Below are 14,550 nucleotides of genomic sequence, written 5' to 3'. Positions count from 1 at the left end.
TTTCCATGGGAATGGCAAGAGGTATTTCTGACAGAGACACCATATGCCTGCCATATAGCAAGCCCTGCTTTCAGACCCTGAGAACTCCGCAGCGTTTCGAAATAAAAATCCACCTCACACAACAAGATGAGCCAGTTTCCTCTAGTTTTCTTCTACATAAGAGTCTTGAAGACTACAAAACAATTCCTCCTAAGGCAGACACATGGTCAGAATTCCACAGCCCGACGGTGGAAATCTGGCGTGAGCACACAGGAAAGGAGAGGGCAGTTTTCACTGTAAATCACCATATTTGTCCTTCCTCCATGCCACAAAGAACAGCAGCCACAAATAATCTGCAGCAAGTTCCTATTTCACTTGCAAGAGCCACAACCTGATTAAAACACAACCCATGGTTCTGCAAAGACACCAAAGCCCGAGTTAGGGGAAAGCAGCAGCACCAGCCACTCCACTGAAGTGTGTCAGCCTGGCTGATGGAGAGACCACGTGGGAATACGGCCCCACAGAGCTTCCAGCAAACCCTGGGGATGCTCCAGCTCTGCGTCGCTGGCTGGGACTGATTCAGCAGCCACATGTGCGCTTGCATTTCTTCCTAATCAAATTTGTCACCTGAAGAGGTATAGGGATGATACTAAGTAGCATGAAAACAGCACGGGCTGTAGTAACTGCAGTAATTCCATGTAACATTTGGGTTTATAAGCAGAAAAGTCTGAGAGTTTCTGGTCAGCAACAGCAAGGCAGTAGCAGAGACAAGAGTTTGTTTAGAGACAAAAGGTGAAAGAATCCAGTTTCTACTAGCAGCTTCACTGAACTTAACACTTCACTTCACAAGCAACCTCATTTTTCTATCCCCCGTGACTGACTATCCCGGCATCAGCTGAACCACGGGTTTTCTCAGGGAAGTTCCAGAAGCTGAACCCCCTCGCTGCTCTTTGCAACTTCACACATCAGTATGAGGCCTTAAACCATGAACTTGATTGTATGTAAACCCCAGTCAGATACTACAAAATGGAACACATGAAAATAAATCTAGGTTTGTTTTCAGAAGTGTGGAGACCTGGAACAAAACTGTCTGTCCCTCTGGATTTTATTCTGCCAGAGAAACACATTAAGTTATTGGTAAATTGGCCTGTGTCTAAATGCCTCCTTAAACTACACCTCACCTACAGCAGAGAGCACACTTAGAGATACCCCTAAAATTGAATCTGCTCACGCCAACAACGCAACTTAGAACCTGGAAGTTTAGTGTGCAACAGATTTTCAGTGATCTGAACCCCACTAACTGAAGGAAGTCCCAGTTTACCTCCACATTAGATTCCAATTTATCCAAGACTCTGGGGTCACAGAGGCAGAACAGATCATTCATGTCAGATACTTAAAGTGATATAAACCAGCTACAGACAGCTGAGCAGTAAGTGCCCTTCAGCCACGCAGTAATAGACACCCATAAGGGAGGCTACAGGAAGAAATTTAGCTTAAAAAATAGTAACAGCACATCTTGCCTCCTCAGTTGCTACTTCACAATGAATAATTATGCCAGTGGGCCACAGAAGTCTGAACAAATTCCACTAACAGAGATTTCAGGCACTGGACAGGGGAGAGCTCAAACCTTGCCATTCAGTACTCCCAAGATTAACTACTTATTTATGAATCCCAGCTCACCAGCAAGCCAGACATTTCCAACCTCTATCTGTACTGGAGCATCTGGCAGCAAGCACGTGCCATGTACAAATGACAACAGCAGGACATTGATCACCAGGGCAAACCACAAGGGAAAAATGTTTACAGCGTTCTTCAGTCCCCAGAGCCCCTGACTTGGGTCAGCTGTGTGCTCACAGAGTGCAAATTAACTGGAGATATTTTTATTTTGTCCATTTGACGCAAATAAAGTCTTGCACTGCCAGTTTTCCAGCTTGCAGAGATACAGGGCACTTGGGAAAAACAAATCACTGGAGACACCGACAGATTTGTTTTGAGACTCCAGCCACCAACTCTAAACAAGAGCCTGTGCAAACCAAAGCCTACAGAAAACAAATCTTTGTTTAAGCCAGACTCTCCAAGCACAGAACTCCTATGAAAGCCTTCCACAGCGGGCCAGATGGGGGACTTCAAGAACTGCCTCCAAGTCCGTGCGCAGCAATTGTCAGCCTGCCTAGAAATTAAGATTCCTTTCACACACACACCCAATTATTGCCAGGTCTCCCCCTCTGCCCTCTGCATGTCACTTGCCTGGCTAATTAAATCAGGGGCCTGAGCCCACCTCTTCCAGGGCTTACCCTGCACCCACAGGACACCATCCCTGGCTGCTCCAATCTGGGGAGCCCCTCACCATTAGGGTGAAGCTAAAGTGTTCTTTTCTTCCCCCAGCCACACACACACAAGGCAGCACAGAGACCTCTTTGACTCATCCACGACCCCAGTGCTACAAACCCCACAGATCCCTGGGATCACCCATCCAAACCCAGTCCCATAGTTCTCCACACCCTCCTGTGCTCCAAGTCCTTCATCCCCGCTCAGGACCCTTTTCATCCTCCTCTGCACCCCCAAATCTGTGCTCCTTGCAGGAGTCCCACAGACATCCCCCGTCTCCTGGACCCCAGAGCAAACCCCTGGTCCTGCTGACACCCACCATCCCCACCCCAGAGCCTCACCCCCACCCTCCCGAGCCCCAGGCCCTCCAACCCCGTTCCCAGCCACTCCTACAGAACCCACGCAAATCTCTGCATTCACCCATTCCCATCCCAGACCCACAGACCCCCCAGCCTCTCATCCCCACTCAGCAGCCCTCTCCACCCGCCCCTGCATCCGAGGTCTGCTTCCCTCCCAACATTCCCACAGACACCCCCAATTCCCACCTGGATTCCACAGCCTCCTCCGGTCCTGCTGACGCCCACCATTCCCAGCCCAGACCCACAGTCCCCCATCCTTTTCCAGCCCCCCCAAATTTCCACCCCGGCCCACAGAACTCCCCTCAGCCCCTCCTGAGCAGCCGGACTCCCCCCACCTCAGCCCCGCACCTCCCCCGGGCCCCGTGTCGCCCCCGGGCGCACTCACCGATCAGCTGCCGCACCTCCTCCTCGCTCAGGTAGATGCTGAGGCTGGGCCCGGGGCCGCCGGGGGGCCAGTCCGGGGCGTGCGGGCTCGGGCCGGGCTGGCCCTGGACGCCGGCGGGCAGCACCAGCAGCAGCAGCAGCAGCGGCGGCGGCGGCAGGAGGCGGAGGAGATGGCGGCGCGGGCCCCGCACCCGCCGGCCCCGCCGCGGCCCCGCGCCCGCCTCCCCCGCCGCCTCCCGGGGCCGGCCCCGCCGCCCCCCGCCGGGCTCCCGGCGCCGCGGCACCATCGCTCCGCGGGGACGGAGGGACGGACGCAGGGCCGGGGGGAAGCGGGCGGAACCCCCCGCCCCGCCGGACCCTCGCACGGCGCGGCCGCCGCCAGGCCCCGCCCCGCGCACGCGCCGCTCCCGCCGCCGCGGGCGCCCCCTCAGCGCGGGCGGGAGGGGCGGGATCCCCCTCACGGCTCTTCCCGCCTCTTCCCGCATCCCGCCCGGCGCCGGGAGGAAGAGGAGGAGGGAGAAGGTCTCCGCTCTCTGCGTAGTGCCCGCACAGAATGACAAAATCACTGAGCTCGGAGAAGACTTCGAAGACCGATCCCCACCTTGTCACCCAGCCCAGAGCATGAGTGCCATGTCCAGGCCTTCCTTGGGCACCTCCAGGGATGGGGACTCCAAACCTCCCTGGGCAGCCCCTTGCAACGCCTGGCCACCCTTTCCACGATGTCCGATATGAGCCTCCCCTGGCACAGCCTGAGGCCGTTCCCTCTTTTCCTGTTCCCTGGGGGCAGAGCGCGACCCTCCCCTGGCTGTCCCCTCCTGTCAGGGAGCTGTGCAGAGCCAGAAGGTTCCCCCTGAGCCTCCTTTTCTCCAGGCTGAGCTCCCTCAGCCAGTCCTGGTGTTCCAGCCCCTTCCCTTCACTGGACACCCTCCAGCTCCTCCATGTCCTTCCTGTGAGGGCCAGAACTGGACACAGCACTCGAGGGGCCTCACAGTGCCCGGTCGCTGCCCTGCTCCTGCTGGACCCATTGGCCTCTTGCCCACATGGGCACACCTGGGCTCATGCCCAGCCACTGTTGACCAGCATCTCCAAAGCCTTGTCCAGGTCTTTTATGGCATCTGACGCCATCCTGGAGGTCACGCACTGAATCACCTCATGCTTGCCTGGAGACACTGCACATCCCCACTCCCCAGCTTAGCTGTTGTTGCCACCATCCCCAAACCCTCCCAGCCTGCCCCAGCCATCCACCCAGGATGGGCCAAGGGGTCACGGCCACGACTGGAAATGCTCTGCCAAAACATCCCTGATAAAAGATAATCCCAGGGTGACAGACTGTGGGATGCCTGGTGCCCACCAAAGCTGCTCCATCAGCTGGACAGGGGAGAGAAAATATAATGCTCCTAAGCTGAGATAAAAACAGGGAGAGACCACTCAGCAATTACTGTCATGGGCAAATCAGACTCAGTTTGAGGAAATGTACGGAATTTATTACCAATCAGATTGGTAGGATAACGAGAAGTCTGTTTTGGAGCTGGCTGGCATCAGCTCCATCAGACACGGGAAGATTCTGGCAGCTTCTCAAAGAAGCCACTCCTGTAGCTCTCCCACTACCCAAAACTCAACACACTGCTCGGAAGCTTTCCCAGCTGGAAATGCTGCTGGAACACCAGTGTTTTAGTTTAAGAGAATTTCCTTTTTTGGTAATTTTTTTAACAAAAAAATAAGGTTTTTGTAAATGCACTGTTTATAAGTATAAAAGTTATATTTAATGTTTTAATCTGCTTTTTTATCTTACGGTCCTTTCAGAGCTAAGAAGCAGCAGCATTTCATTTCACTGTAACAAAGGGCCTTTGGCCCACAGAGGATGGGGATTTCAGCTCCAGCCAAGCCATTGCTGCCTGTAACGATCCTGAAGTAAAATCCAAACTGTAAACACATCTCCTGTTCTGCTACAGTATGGAATGCCAGCAGCAGGGCTGCTTGACAGCTGATATATTTTAAAAGAATGCAATAATAATCAAGTCCAACGATGCAAACAACATTAAATTCCAGTGTGAGGCTTTGGATCTCCTATACAAATATTCCTGACCTTTTCCCAAAATCCTCTGCTGTGCAGAATTTCAAAAGTAAGGATTTCTGTGGCAGTTTGGTACAAAACTCTTTTTCAAGGTGTCCACCTTTCCCCTGAAACACAAAACCTCTGCTCCAATTGGCTTAGGAAAGGGATTTTGGTTTTCTGAGCTGGCTGCTGACCTAACCACACCTCGTTCGGGCTGAAGAGCCACCTGCATTGTCACCTTCCTACCTGCTGTCACACCTGGCTGCTCTCCAGCTCTGCTGGAATCCCCAGTGCAGTGACAGCTTTGCTATTAGCAAATCCATCACTGGGAGCTGCCTGCTTGGTTGAGATTTTCAGCAGAAGCATCACAATATTCACTTATGCCCATTAAATCCCTTAATGGCTTTGAATTCTATGCTCCCTCCTGACCTGCCATGAGGAATTTTCTCCTGTGGGACACCGTGACAGGAGGACACTGCAGGCTAATTGGCCATGGTGGGGTTTAATCACTGAGTCTTTCAGCTCATAATCATAAGAGTGGAAAGTGTGTAGGAAGTTTTGCTCTTCTAATCGCTGAGGTGAAAGAGAAATTGCTCGCACTCCTCCCCACAATATCCATCACTCACTTAAACAGTGTCAGGCGTAAAAAAAAAAAAAAAAACCAAACTGGAATGGAGCTGGAAATTACATGCAGGTCTGTAGTTTGGGGATGTGGCCCAGGCTGCACAGCTCTGGTTGCTGAGAGAGCCCTCCACACCACAGCTTCTCCACAGGCCATTTCCTCAGCCTGGAGACCTGGCGCCTGGGCATCTGTGTTTATTTGCCCTGCAGACGTAGCCTAAATCCCAGACTCTGCATGGTTTCTGATGCGCCTCACTAAGGGACTCGTGGACAGACAGACAACATGTGGTATCTGATGTGATCAAAACCAAGACTGAGGATCACCAGCCAGAGACCAAGCAAACTTTCTGGTGATATTAGCAGGCAGCTTGTGTGGGAAGACACTGCCAAAGCCATCCGAGTGTTGTCATGGATTTATCACTTGGAGAGGTCCCTGCTTCACTCACAGTGAGCATGAAGGAATAGCAGAAATTGCTGCTGCTCTCTGGACGTTGGATGAGACCAGCGAGGTCAAAAACGTGGTGTAGGCACCAGGCAGGAGACAAACAGCTCTTTTTATCCATGAGTTTGTCAAAGAGTCGGAAGAAGAGACAGAAAAACATGAACACTCCTTGGCTGTAACACCCTGTAATGGTGGCAGGACCCACAGGAACCCCAACATGGGGGTCCATTTTTCATTTTCCACTGCGCCCCATTTTCCCCAAACTTATTTCTGGGCTGTCCTGCACGAGGACAAATATTCATGCAGCCACCATGGATAACAAACATGACTTTAACCTTAGCCACCCCTGCCTTGGGCATAAGGACACGATATTCAGCACAAATGTGACGTTCAGCAGAAGGGCCCGTGCGGGGTTATTTCCCTGCATTTCTTTTCAATGAGTATGTAACTTTGCCTCCTGGAAGCCACTGGCTGATTTTAACCAAAGGTCACCAAAGCCACATAAACCAAACACAAATAAACACATTCTTGGGCTGCAGCTGCCAGCCTGTGCACAGCCGCTCACGGGGCTAAAGGCCTGGCTGGGCCCCTCTTGCCCATCAAGCCAATTGCTCGCTGGGCTCTGATGTTGTAATTAAAATGCAGGCTGCAAGGATAATTGGGGGTATTAGAAGCCAAATGAAGGTTTCATGGATGTCAAGAAACATCTCATTGGAAAAAGGTGAAAAATGCAACTCACAGGCCAGCTCAAACACTGAAGATCTTGTGTTGATTTTTTTTGGCTGCACAGACTATTTTTGGCAGGATCGAGTTCACGGTCTTTCAAAACCATTCTGGGGAAGATTATATTGCAAGAGGATACACAAAGTCTGTCTGTGGCAGGCTGCTAGCAATAGCTGTGAACTTGCAGCACTCGTATGGAAAAGTTTTGCTTGGATAGACACTGGGATGCCTCACTGCGTGTGCTCCCAGCCTGATTGTATCAGCCGTTACCACTGCCGCGTCCCGAGAGGCATGGAAGAGCTGGGATTCATTTCTGGATGCAAAACAAATCTGTAAAAGCAAATAGCTGACAATTAATGGCACTGATAGGAATTTGATACATGAGGGCCTCATGGAAGACACGTGATATAGGGATGTTTACGTGGGTGCTGGAAGATGGGAGACAGGGCTTTGGGAATGACTGCTCCGTGTCCAGGCTTGCTCGCACACGCTGCTGCAGTAGGGGGTGGCTTTTCCCACCTCCCCTTTATGATTGTAAGTGACTGTGCAGCATTCCCTGGAGAGGAGAGCTGGCCCCTTCACACAGACACAGGAATGAAGTCCTGCTGCCTCTTCCAATCAGTCTTCCAACATTTTTCCCGTCAAACAGTTTCTCTCCTTTATGTGTACCAGGTGACCTCAGTGCTTGGATGGCTTCCAACACAGCTGCACCTTGGTTCCGTGGCCCTGGAATCTTCAGCTCATAATTTGCACAAGGATCTCTGCCTGCAAGGCTTCTCTGCAGAAATGCTCCAGAGCTTTGGCTTTGCTCTTAGATGGGCATTAGAAACGGGCAAGAGGAGCTTCAGATTTATGTGTGCAAGGAAAAGATGGCACAGCTGAGCCTGTGCAAGCGGCAGGCTCCCTAAGCTATTTCGTATGGATTAACCTCTTTATCATTTAGTATTCCCCTTTATATAGTTTCTATTGACCCCTATCCATGGGCAAGGATGTGTCCATACAACTCTGAGCAGAGATAAGATCATTCATTTGCTCTGCTCCACTTCTTGCCGTTTCCTGAGGGGTTTCCCACTTCTGTCTTTCACAGAGCGCAGTGCCCCAGGATTTCCAGTTCTCCTCACTCACCAGGGTGGAACAAACTGGCAGCCTCCTGCTTGTTTTCTCCTACATCTCTGAATGTGCCATGCCTTTTCCCAAAGCATGAGGAGAACTGAGAATGAGAGAATGGACAACATATTGAGTAATATAAATAGACAGATGGCTTCACTCAAATCAGCACTGACCCGTGGAGTCTTCCAGGGGAGGGAAGAGCTGAAATTTCAAAGTTTAAAATGAACAGACCTTCCCTCAAACTCTTTTTGGCCTGTTACATCAACTGTAAACAGGCAGCACTGGGAAGGCTGTTGTTCCCTGTTTCTGGAATAGCACTGAGGCAAAGATAAAAGCCTTCAGCCTTCCAACCTGCTCCCCTTTGCATCAGACTTCTATTTTTCCCTTATTTATTTCCTAATTGTGCAAACAGGTCCATAAAGCTGCCCTGGAGAAGGAAGGGCTGGCTGCTTCATTGCTGCAGTCGGACTGCTCAGGCTGGGATATAGAGAGAGGAAAAGTCACTCACACACAGCAGCAGAGGGAAATGTGTGTGCAAGTTCCTGGAAATGTAGCATTTAATGGAAAAAACATCCTGAGAAGATGAAGCTGGCTGGAGCTGCTGTGGCATTAAGCAAGGGAGGCTGGGGGAGAGCAGAGCCTCGGAATACGGTTTCAGCATGTGGTTGGGAAGGCACATGCCATTCCTGTGTTTGCCTTATAAGGGGACTGGGCATGCCATGATATTGCTAAATATGAAATAAATTGTTTGTGTTTGGGGGCTGGCTGTCTCACCTCTTCCCTCCCCAGGACACCCGGGGGTTGCTGGCTGATGTGTGTGACATTGGGAGCATTTTCCTTGCCAGTGGATGCCAGAATTTGAGGCCATGGATGTTGCTCAACAAGGCTTATAATGCTGTTACAGTTTGTTCTGCACTCGATCAGAGCTTGATGCTCAGGTGAAAGTTGGTGTAGGGACAGAAAATTACAAATCAAACCATTTTCAATGGAAAAAATTGAGGGAAAATTGGAGAGTATCTGTCAGAGGGAGAAGAGAAGGAAAGCAGGCACCTGAACCTGCTTCTGCTTGGTCTTTTGTTGGCTTTTCAGTGCAAATGATCCTTCAAAATTTGTCTCCGTGGGTTTCATTATGTCTCTGCTCAAACAACAGACTTTTCATTGTAGTTCAGCACATGACTCCAAACATAGCACCCATCCTCAGAGAGCTCAGTCTTCTCCATGACTTCCCCTTTCCCCTTCAGAAGCCAACAGAGCAGCAGTTATAACCTGATGTGGTTGTGTTTTACAGGTCACCTATGCAAGTGTTTCCCTGTGCTCTGGCAGTTGGAGCTGGTTTATGGTTTACCATGGTTTTTCAGAGCCCACACACAATACAGGAATGGAGATAATTAATTGTAGGAGTCGCTGTATCCCATCCTTTTTTTTACAAAAGGCACAATTGGAGCATTTGCCCAGGAAGTGGAAAATATTTATGTGACTTTCTTTCTGACAAAGTATTAAAATCCCCATTTTCACTGGGATAAATGAGAAGCAGAAAGAAGTACTGAGCAAATCTCACACCCTCTACAGAAGAGGTTGTGGCCCCCCTGGATCCATCAAAACTGGAAGCAGGAAAGAACAGGACTCTCCCACTCCTCTCAGGGTTTAGATTGCTTTGGGCAGCAGCAAGCCTGAATTTCTTCAGGTTGCAGAGATCAAACCCTTGTCTCCCAATTTTCTGTGCAAGTGGCATTACAGTTCTTGGAATGTCACCAGCAGCAACCAACGAAGGGGCTGGGAAGCAGCAAACCCAGGTACCTTTCTCTCTTCCCAGCACTGGGCAATGCTGTTACATGCTGAGCTCACCTGGACCCTTTTATTGAAGACAAATATATTTTACTTCTGAAAAAAACAGATTCCTCTGGCTGATATATTCTCATATGGATAAAAATAGATGGATTTTAATCATGCTTACATTGCAGATCCCACAAGCCAACTATTTTAATAGATTCAGAGTCCTTTTCTTTGGGCTTGGAACAGGCTCAACACCAATAAACTAAAAGACTTAGCAGGATGTTTTTGCCTCATTAAAATGCTTTGTGCCTTTGGCTCTACTCTGTTCTTTCAGTGCTGCTGTGTTTTCATAGATCCTCATCTTGAAATTGTGGGAAGAGTCAGAAAAAAGGCTTTGGAAAGGCAACCTGTCCTCTTCCCATCCCACCATTCCTGGGTGATTTCAGAATCCTGGCCAGACCATTTGCTTTCTAGCAGCTCCCACCACATGAAGACCTATATACCCAAAATTCAATGAAAACTTCTTTCAAAAAATCAAAAAAATCCCAAACATTTAAAAATGTTTTAAATGTTATTTTATGGTTTTTTTATGCTTCTCATAAAACCTACAGTATTCCCACAATGACTTCTGTGCTAGGAAATCTTTTAAAGCACCAGAGACAGTGAGAAAGGATTCTGGAAGCAAGAACGGATCCTGGAAGGAGGAACCTGCACAGGCCAGGTCTTGCCCTAGTCTGGATGACGGCTGCAGGATCCTCACACATTTTCACCAGCTGATTAAAATTTTGTCTCCATTGTGGCAAAAAATCCTTGGGCATTTTCTTGCTTTGCAATCACTGTGCTCAGCTGTTTTGCTTGCATGAGTGAAATAAACTGCATTTCCTTGGGTTTTCCCTGTGAAGGAGAAGTCTGACCTTGAACCACTTCCACAGGTCTTATTTCAGCATTTTCTTGAGCTGCGGGTGACTGGGCTGGACATGGATGGGTCACAGCAATTAATTCTATCCCGTTTCCTACTGGAGGCATCTCTTTGTGGAGCAGGGTGAGGGTTAGGTCAGCTGGAAAAGGGAATTTCTGCTGCTTATTATCTCTTGAACACCATGAAAAGCAAAAGGCAGGTCTTAGAAAACCATCCATGGGCATTTTTATGGGGTGAAAGTTGTATGGACAGCTTACAGCCATGCATTTCACTTTCAAAATTGCTTTTAGATTGGTGATATTTGCACCTCACTGCCCGTGCTCATAATCCCACCTGGACAGGGCAACATTTTATACATCCTATTCCCCTATTCCCCCATGTCCTGAATATGCAATGGGGTTGTCATTGAAGATTCCTTATTGTGAGCGGAACGAAACCAGACAGGGAGAAATGTTCCTGAATGAATCATGGGGAAAAGCCCTTGGCTGGAAAACACCACTGCCACACTCCAGTGCGGGGAATGGGTGACTAAACGCAATGTAAAGATGGACTCACAGAACCATTAAAGTTAGGAAAGCCCTCTAAGACCACAGAGTCCAACTGTTCCCCCAGCACTGCCAAGGCTTCCACTGACCCACGTCCTCAAGTGCCACATTCACGTGGCTTTTAAATCCCTCCAGGAGTGGGGACTCCACCAGCTGGGCAGCTTTGCCAGGGCTGAACAGCCCTTTCCATGAAGACATTTTCCTTCATATCCAATCTAAACCTCCCCTGGCACAACTCGAGGCTGTTTCCCCTTTTGTCCTGTCCCAGTTCCCTGTGAGAAGAGCCCGATCTCTGCCGGCAGCCCTCTCTTGTCAGGGAGTTGTGCAGAGCCAGAAGGTTCCCCCTGAGCCTCCTTTTCTCCAGGCCGAGCCCCTTTCCCAGCTCCCTCAGCCGCCCTTGGGGCTCCAGCCCTTCCCCAGCTCCGTTCCCTTCTCCGGACACGCTCCAGGATTTCGGGCCCCGTGCGGGGCTGCAGGGGCTGCGCGGGCCGCCAGGTGTCGCTGTCGGCGCGGGAGAGGGACCCGGCGGGGAGGGATCCGGGAAAGGGAAGGGGATCGCCTCACTGCAGCTTCCATTGTCTGTAAGGGGCTCCAGGAGAGCTGTAGAGGGACCTGGGACAAGGGCCTGGAGGGGCAAGACAAGAGGCAGTGGCTTCCCACCACCAGAGGGCAGCGTTAGATGGGATATTGGGAAGAAATTCCTCCCTTTAGAGGTGAAGAGGCTCTGGCACAGGGTGCCCAGAGAAGCTGTGGCTGCTTCGTCCTTGGAAGTGTTCAAGGCTGGGTTGGACAGGGCTTGGAGCAGCCTGGGCTAGTGGAAGGTGTTCTTGCCCATGGCTGGGGAAGATAGATGCTCTTTAAGTTCCCTTCCCACCCAAACCTGATTGTCTGATCTCATCCCTTGGGAAATTGTTCCTGTTCACATCCAGCTCCAGATCAGCTCTTGCATGTGGTCAGACAGCCCTGGCACTCCTGGCATGGAGCAGAGGCCATGGCACCATCGTTCCAGATCATGTAATTAACACTGGGAATCCCACGAGAGAATAAACATTACTACAGATCCAGATTCTTGCAGGAGATATGAGTGCCAAAGGTGCCGGATCATTGCAGGGTTTTAAACCCAGCTGGATTCTGGCATGCCTGTGGCTCCCCTGCGAACTCCAATTGGTACCACAGGGATACATGAGCCAGACTTGCATCACCCTGGCCAGAGTGGGAACTCCAGGCTCCCATGCTGTGCACTGCCTCTGCACAAGAAAGGGATGCTTTTCCAGAGTGTCACAGATACGAAGCACAGGGGGCAATCTATGTGCCAAAACCTGCTCATAAGAAACTGCCCACAGAGTGACTTTAAATACCCAGTGCACTGATAGCAACAAATCCCTCCAGAATCAGAGGAGCCAGGATAGCTTTCTGCCTGCAGGTGTGCATCTCACCCTAACTCAGGCTTGGCTTACTGGTAACCTCAGCTGGATTCTCACACTGGAGCCAGCCCTTGCTGGTCTTTGCTCAGCCTCTCCAAAGATTCGATCCTATAACTTAGGAGTTTATATCTCCCACTGCTGTTTGCCAGCTCCACACTGGATCTCTCAGGATCCAGCCCTGCTGCCATCCTGCCAGCAGCTCATCTGGAGCAGGCTGCTTTCTGCAGCCAACAGGGATGTTTTGCTTCCAGCCTCTCTCAAGCGCTCCTGGAGCCCAGGACCAACTTTTAACAACGTTCCTGAGCAGTGCACAGTGCTGCAGAGCCCCAGCTGGTGCCAGGAGTCATGGTTTAAATAACACACAATAAATATTGGAACAGCCTGAGCTGCGGAGAACTCCTCAGACACCAGTTTCTAAGGATGATCTAATACATTTCTTGGACTCACTCTTCCTTCTCATTACTCTTCTGCATTTTTCCCCTCCTATTTTTCTTCTCTCCCATTGAAATGTTTTGGTTTCCTTCTTTTATTTTTTTCACTGCTTGAGTCTCTGAAATATGCAGCCATGGCAACAGGCTGGAGGAGCGAATTCCCCTGGTCCGCCTGCATGTCCTTGGGGTCTGGTGGGGAGCGAGGGGGTGAATTCCAGCCATTCCCTCTCGCTGGGAGCAGTGTTTAGTAAACACACGGCAGCACACATGTGCTAACTCCTGCCCGGCTCTGCCCGCTCGGAAAAGGCTTTTCTGCGGGTTGAACATGTCTCCCCTCATCCCCCCAAAGTGAGCAGCACCCTCACCCCGGCACCCTCTGGGCTGGCATTCTTTGAGAGCAGCATCGGGGAGGAATGCAAGCCCCTGGCGTCGGGACAGGAGCTGACATTCCCGGCCCTGGGCTGAAGAATGTGGACATAGTGTCCGCTCCAAACTCCAACACTGGAGTTCATTCACCCTGGAGGAGGGGGACGCTGGGATCTGAGCAAGACTAGGCCCTCGGTGACCAGGCTGCCATAACTTGGTGGTGATGAGCTCCCCTGTCACTTCCCCACGTCATGCCATGGCATCTGGGGACTCGTTCCTTGTTCATCCTTGTTTTGGTGGCTCTGTGGCCTCTGCCCCTCAATCTGCAGCTGCGTCAGCTTTTTCTTGGAAAAGCTGGGAGAACATGAGGATGCTGCTAGATGAGGAGTTGGGTTCAGGGCAGCAGGCAACTCTAACTTTGGAGAAGCCAAACCCATCCTCAGTGAACTGCTGGCAGGGAAGGAGACCAGAAGTTAGGGACCAGCACCCCGGTTTGATGGGTGTTACCTAAAGACCTGGAAAAGGCAATGCAGGCTGAAGGTATTAAGCAAAGCCAGCTCATTTTAGTGTCTGTAACGTGGTAGGAACCAGGACTGAGTGTGAATTCAAGCCCCAGGCCCATAGCTGGCTTTCAGCTCATCTTTCCAAGGCAAACAGGGCTGCTCTAATTCCCCCTGCCCCTCCGACACACCCGGCGAGGGCTATTTATACACTTTACAATGTTACACAGCACTGGGATTACTGCATGGCATCCAGTCTGTTTGGAGCAGGGTCCCACGAACCAGAGTAGTTTTGCATTAATACAGTTCTCACCAGTTCCTAGGTTTGAAACTGGATACAGCGAGGTTACTCGCCATTTACTCCGGCTGGATTGTGTGGGGCTTTGTGGATTAAAATAGCAAAACTTCAGCACTAACAGCGATACAACACGGCTCAGGCAGAAAGATCCCCACTGATTCACCACCCTGTTACATCAGCATTTCAACACCAGGAAATGCTGCTCATTCCATGGATTTTGGAGGATGGTGAAGCCCTGGATTGCAGTGAAGCTGAGAAAGTTGGGGAGTTTTGAAAGAATTTGTGGAATTTT

General features: G+C 50.7%; 1 protein-coding gene across 1 annotated transcript in view; it reads right to left on the bottom strand.

Annotated features, from left to right (window-relative positions):
• The window catches only part of RYK (receptor like tyrosine kinase), a 55,194-nt gene extending 51,784 nt beyond the window's left edge, over positions 1-3,410 (bottom strand). The window contains exon 1 of the mRNA XM_066194187.1: positions 3,052-3,410. Coding sequence (XP_066050284.1) covers positions 3,052-3,337 — 286 coding nt within the window. The 5' untranslated portion in view covers positions 3,338-3,410. The remainder of the gene's footprint in view (positions 1-3,051) is intronic.
• Positions 3,411-14,550: the final 11,140 nt, after the last annotated feature.

Source organism: Chamaea fasciata, unplaced genomic scaffold (assembly GCF_029207755.1).
Source record: "Chamaea fasciata isolate MVZ Bird 193981 ecotype frontalis unplaced genomic scaffold, bChaFas1.0.hap1 SCAF_11, whole genome shotgun sequence".
NCBI lineage: Eukaryota > Metazoa > Chordata > Aves > Passeriformes > Sylviidae > Chamaea > Chamaea fasciata.
This window is presented reverse-complemented; position numbering and strand designations above follow the sequence as displayed.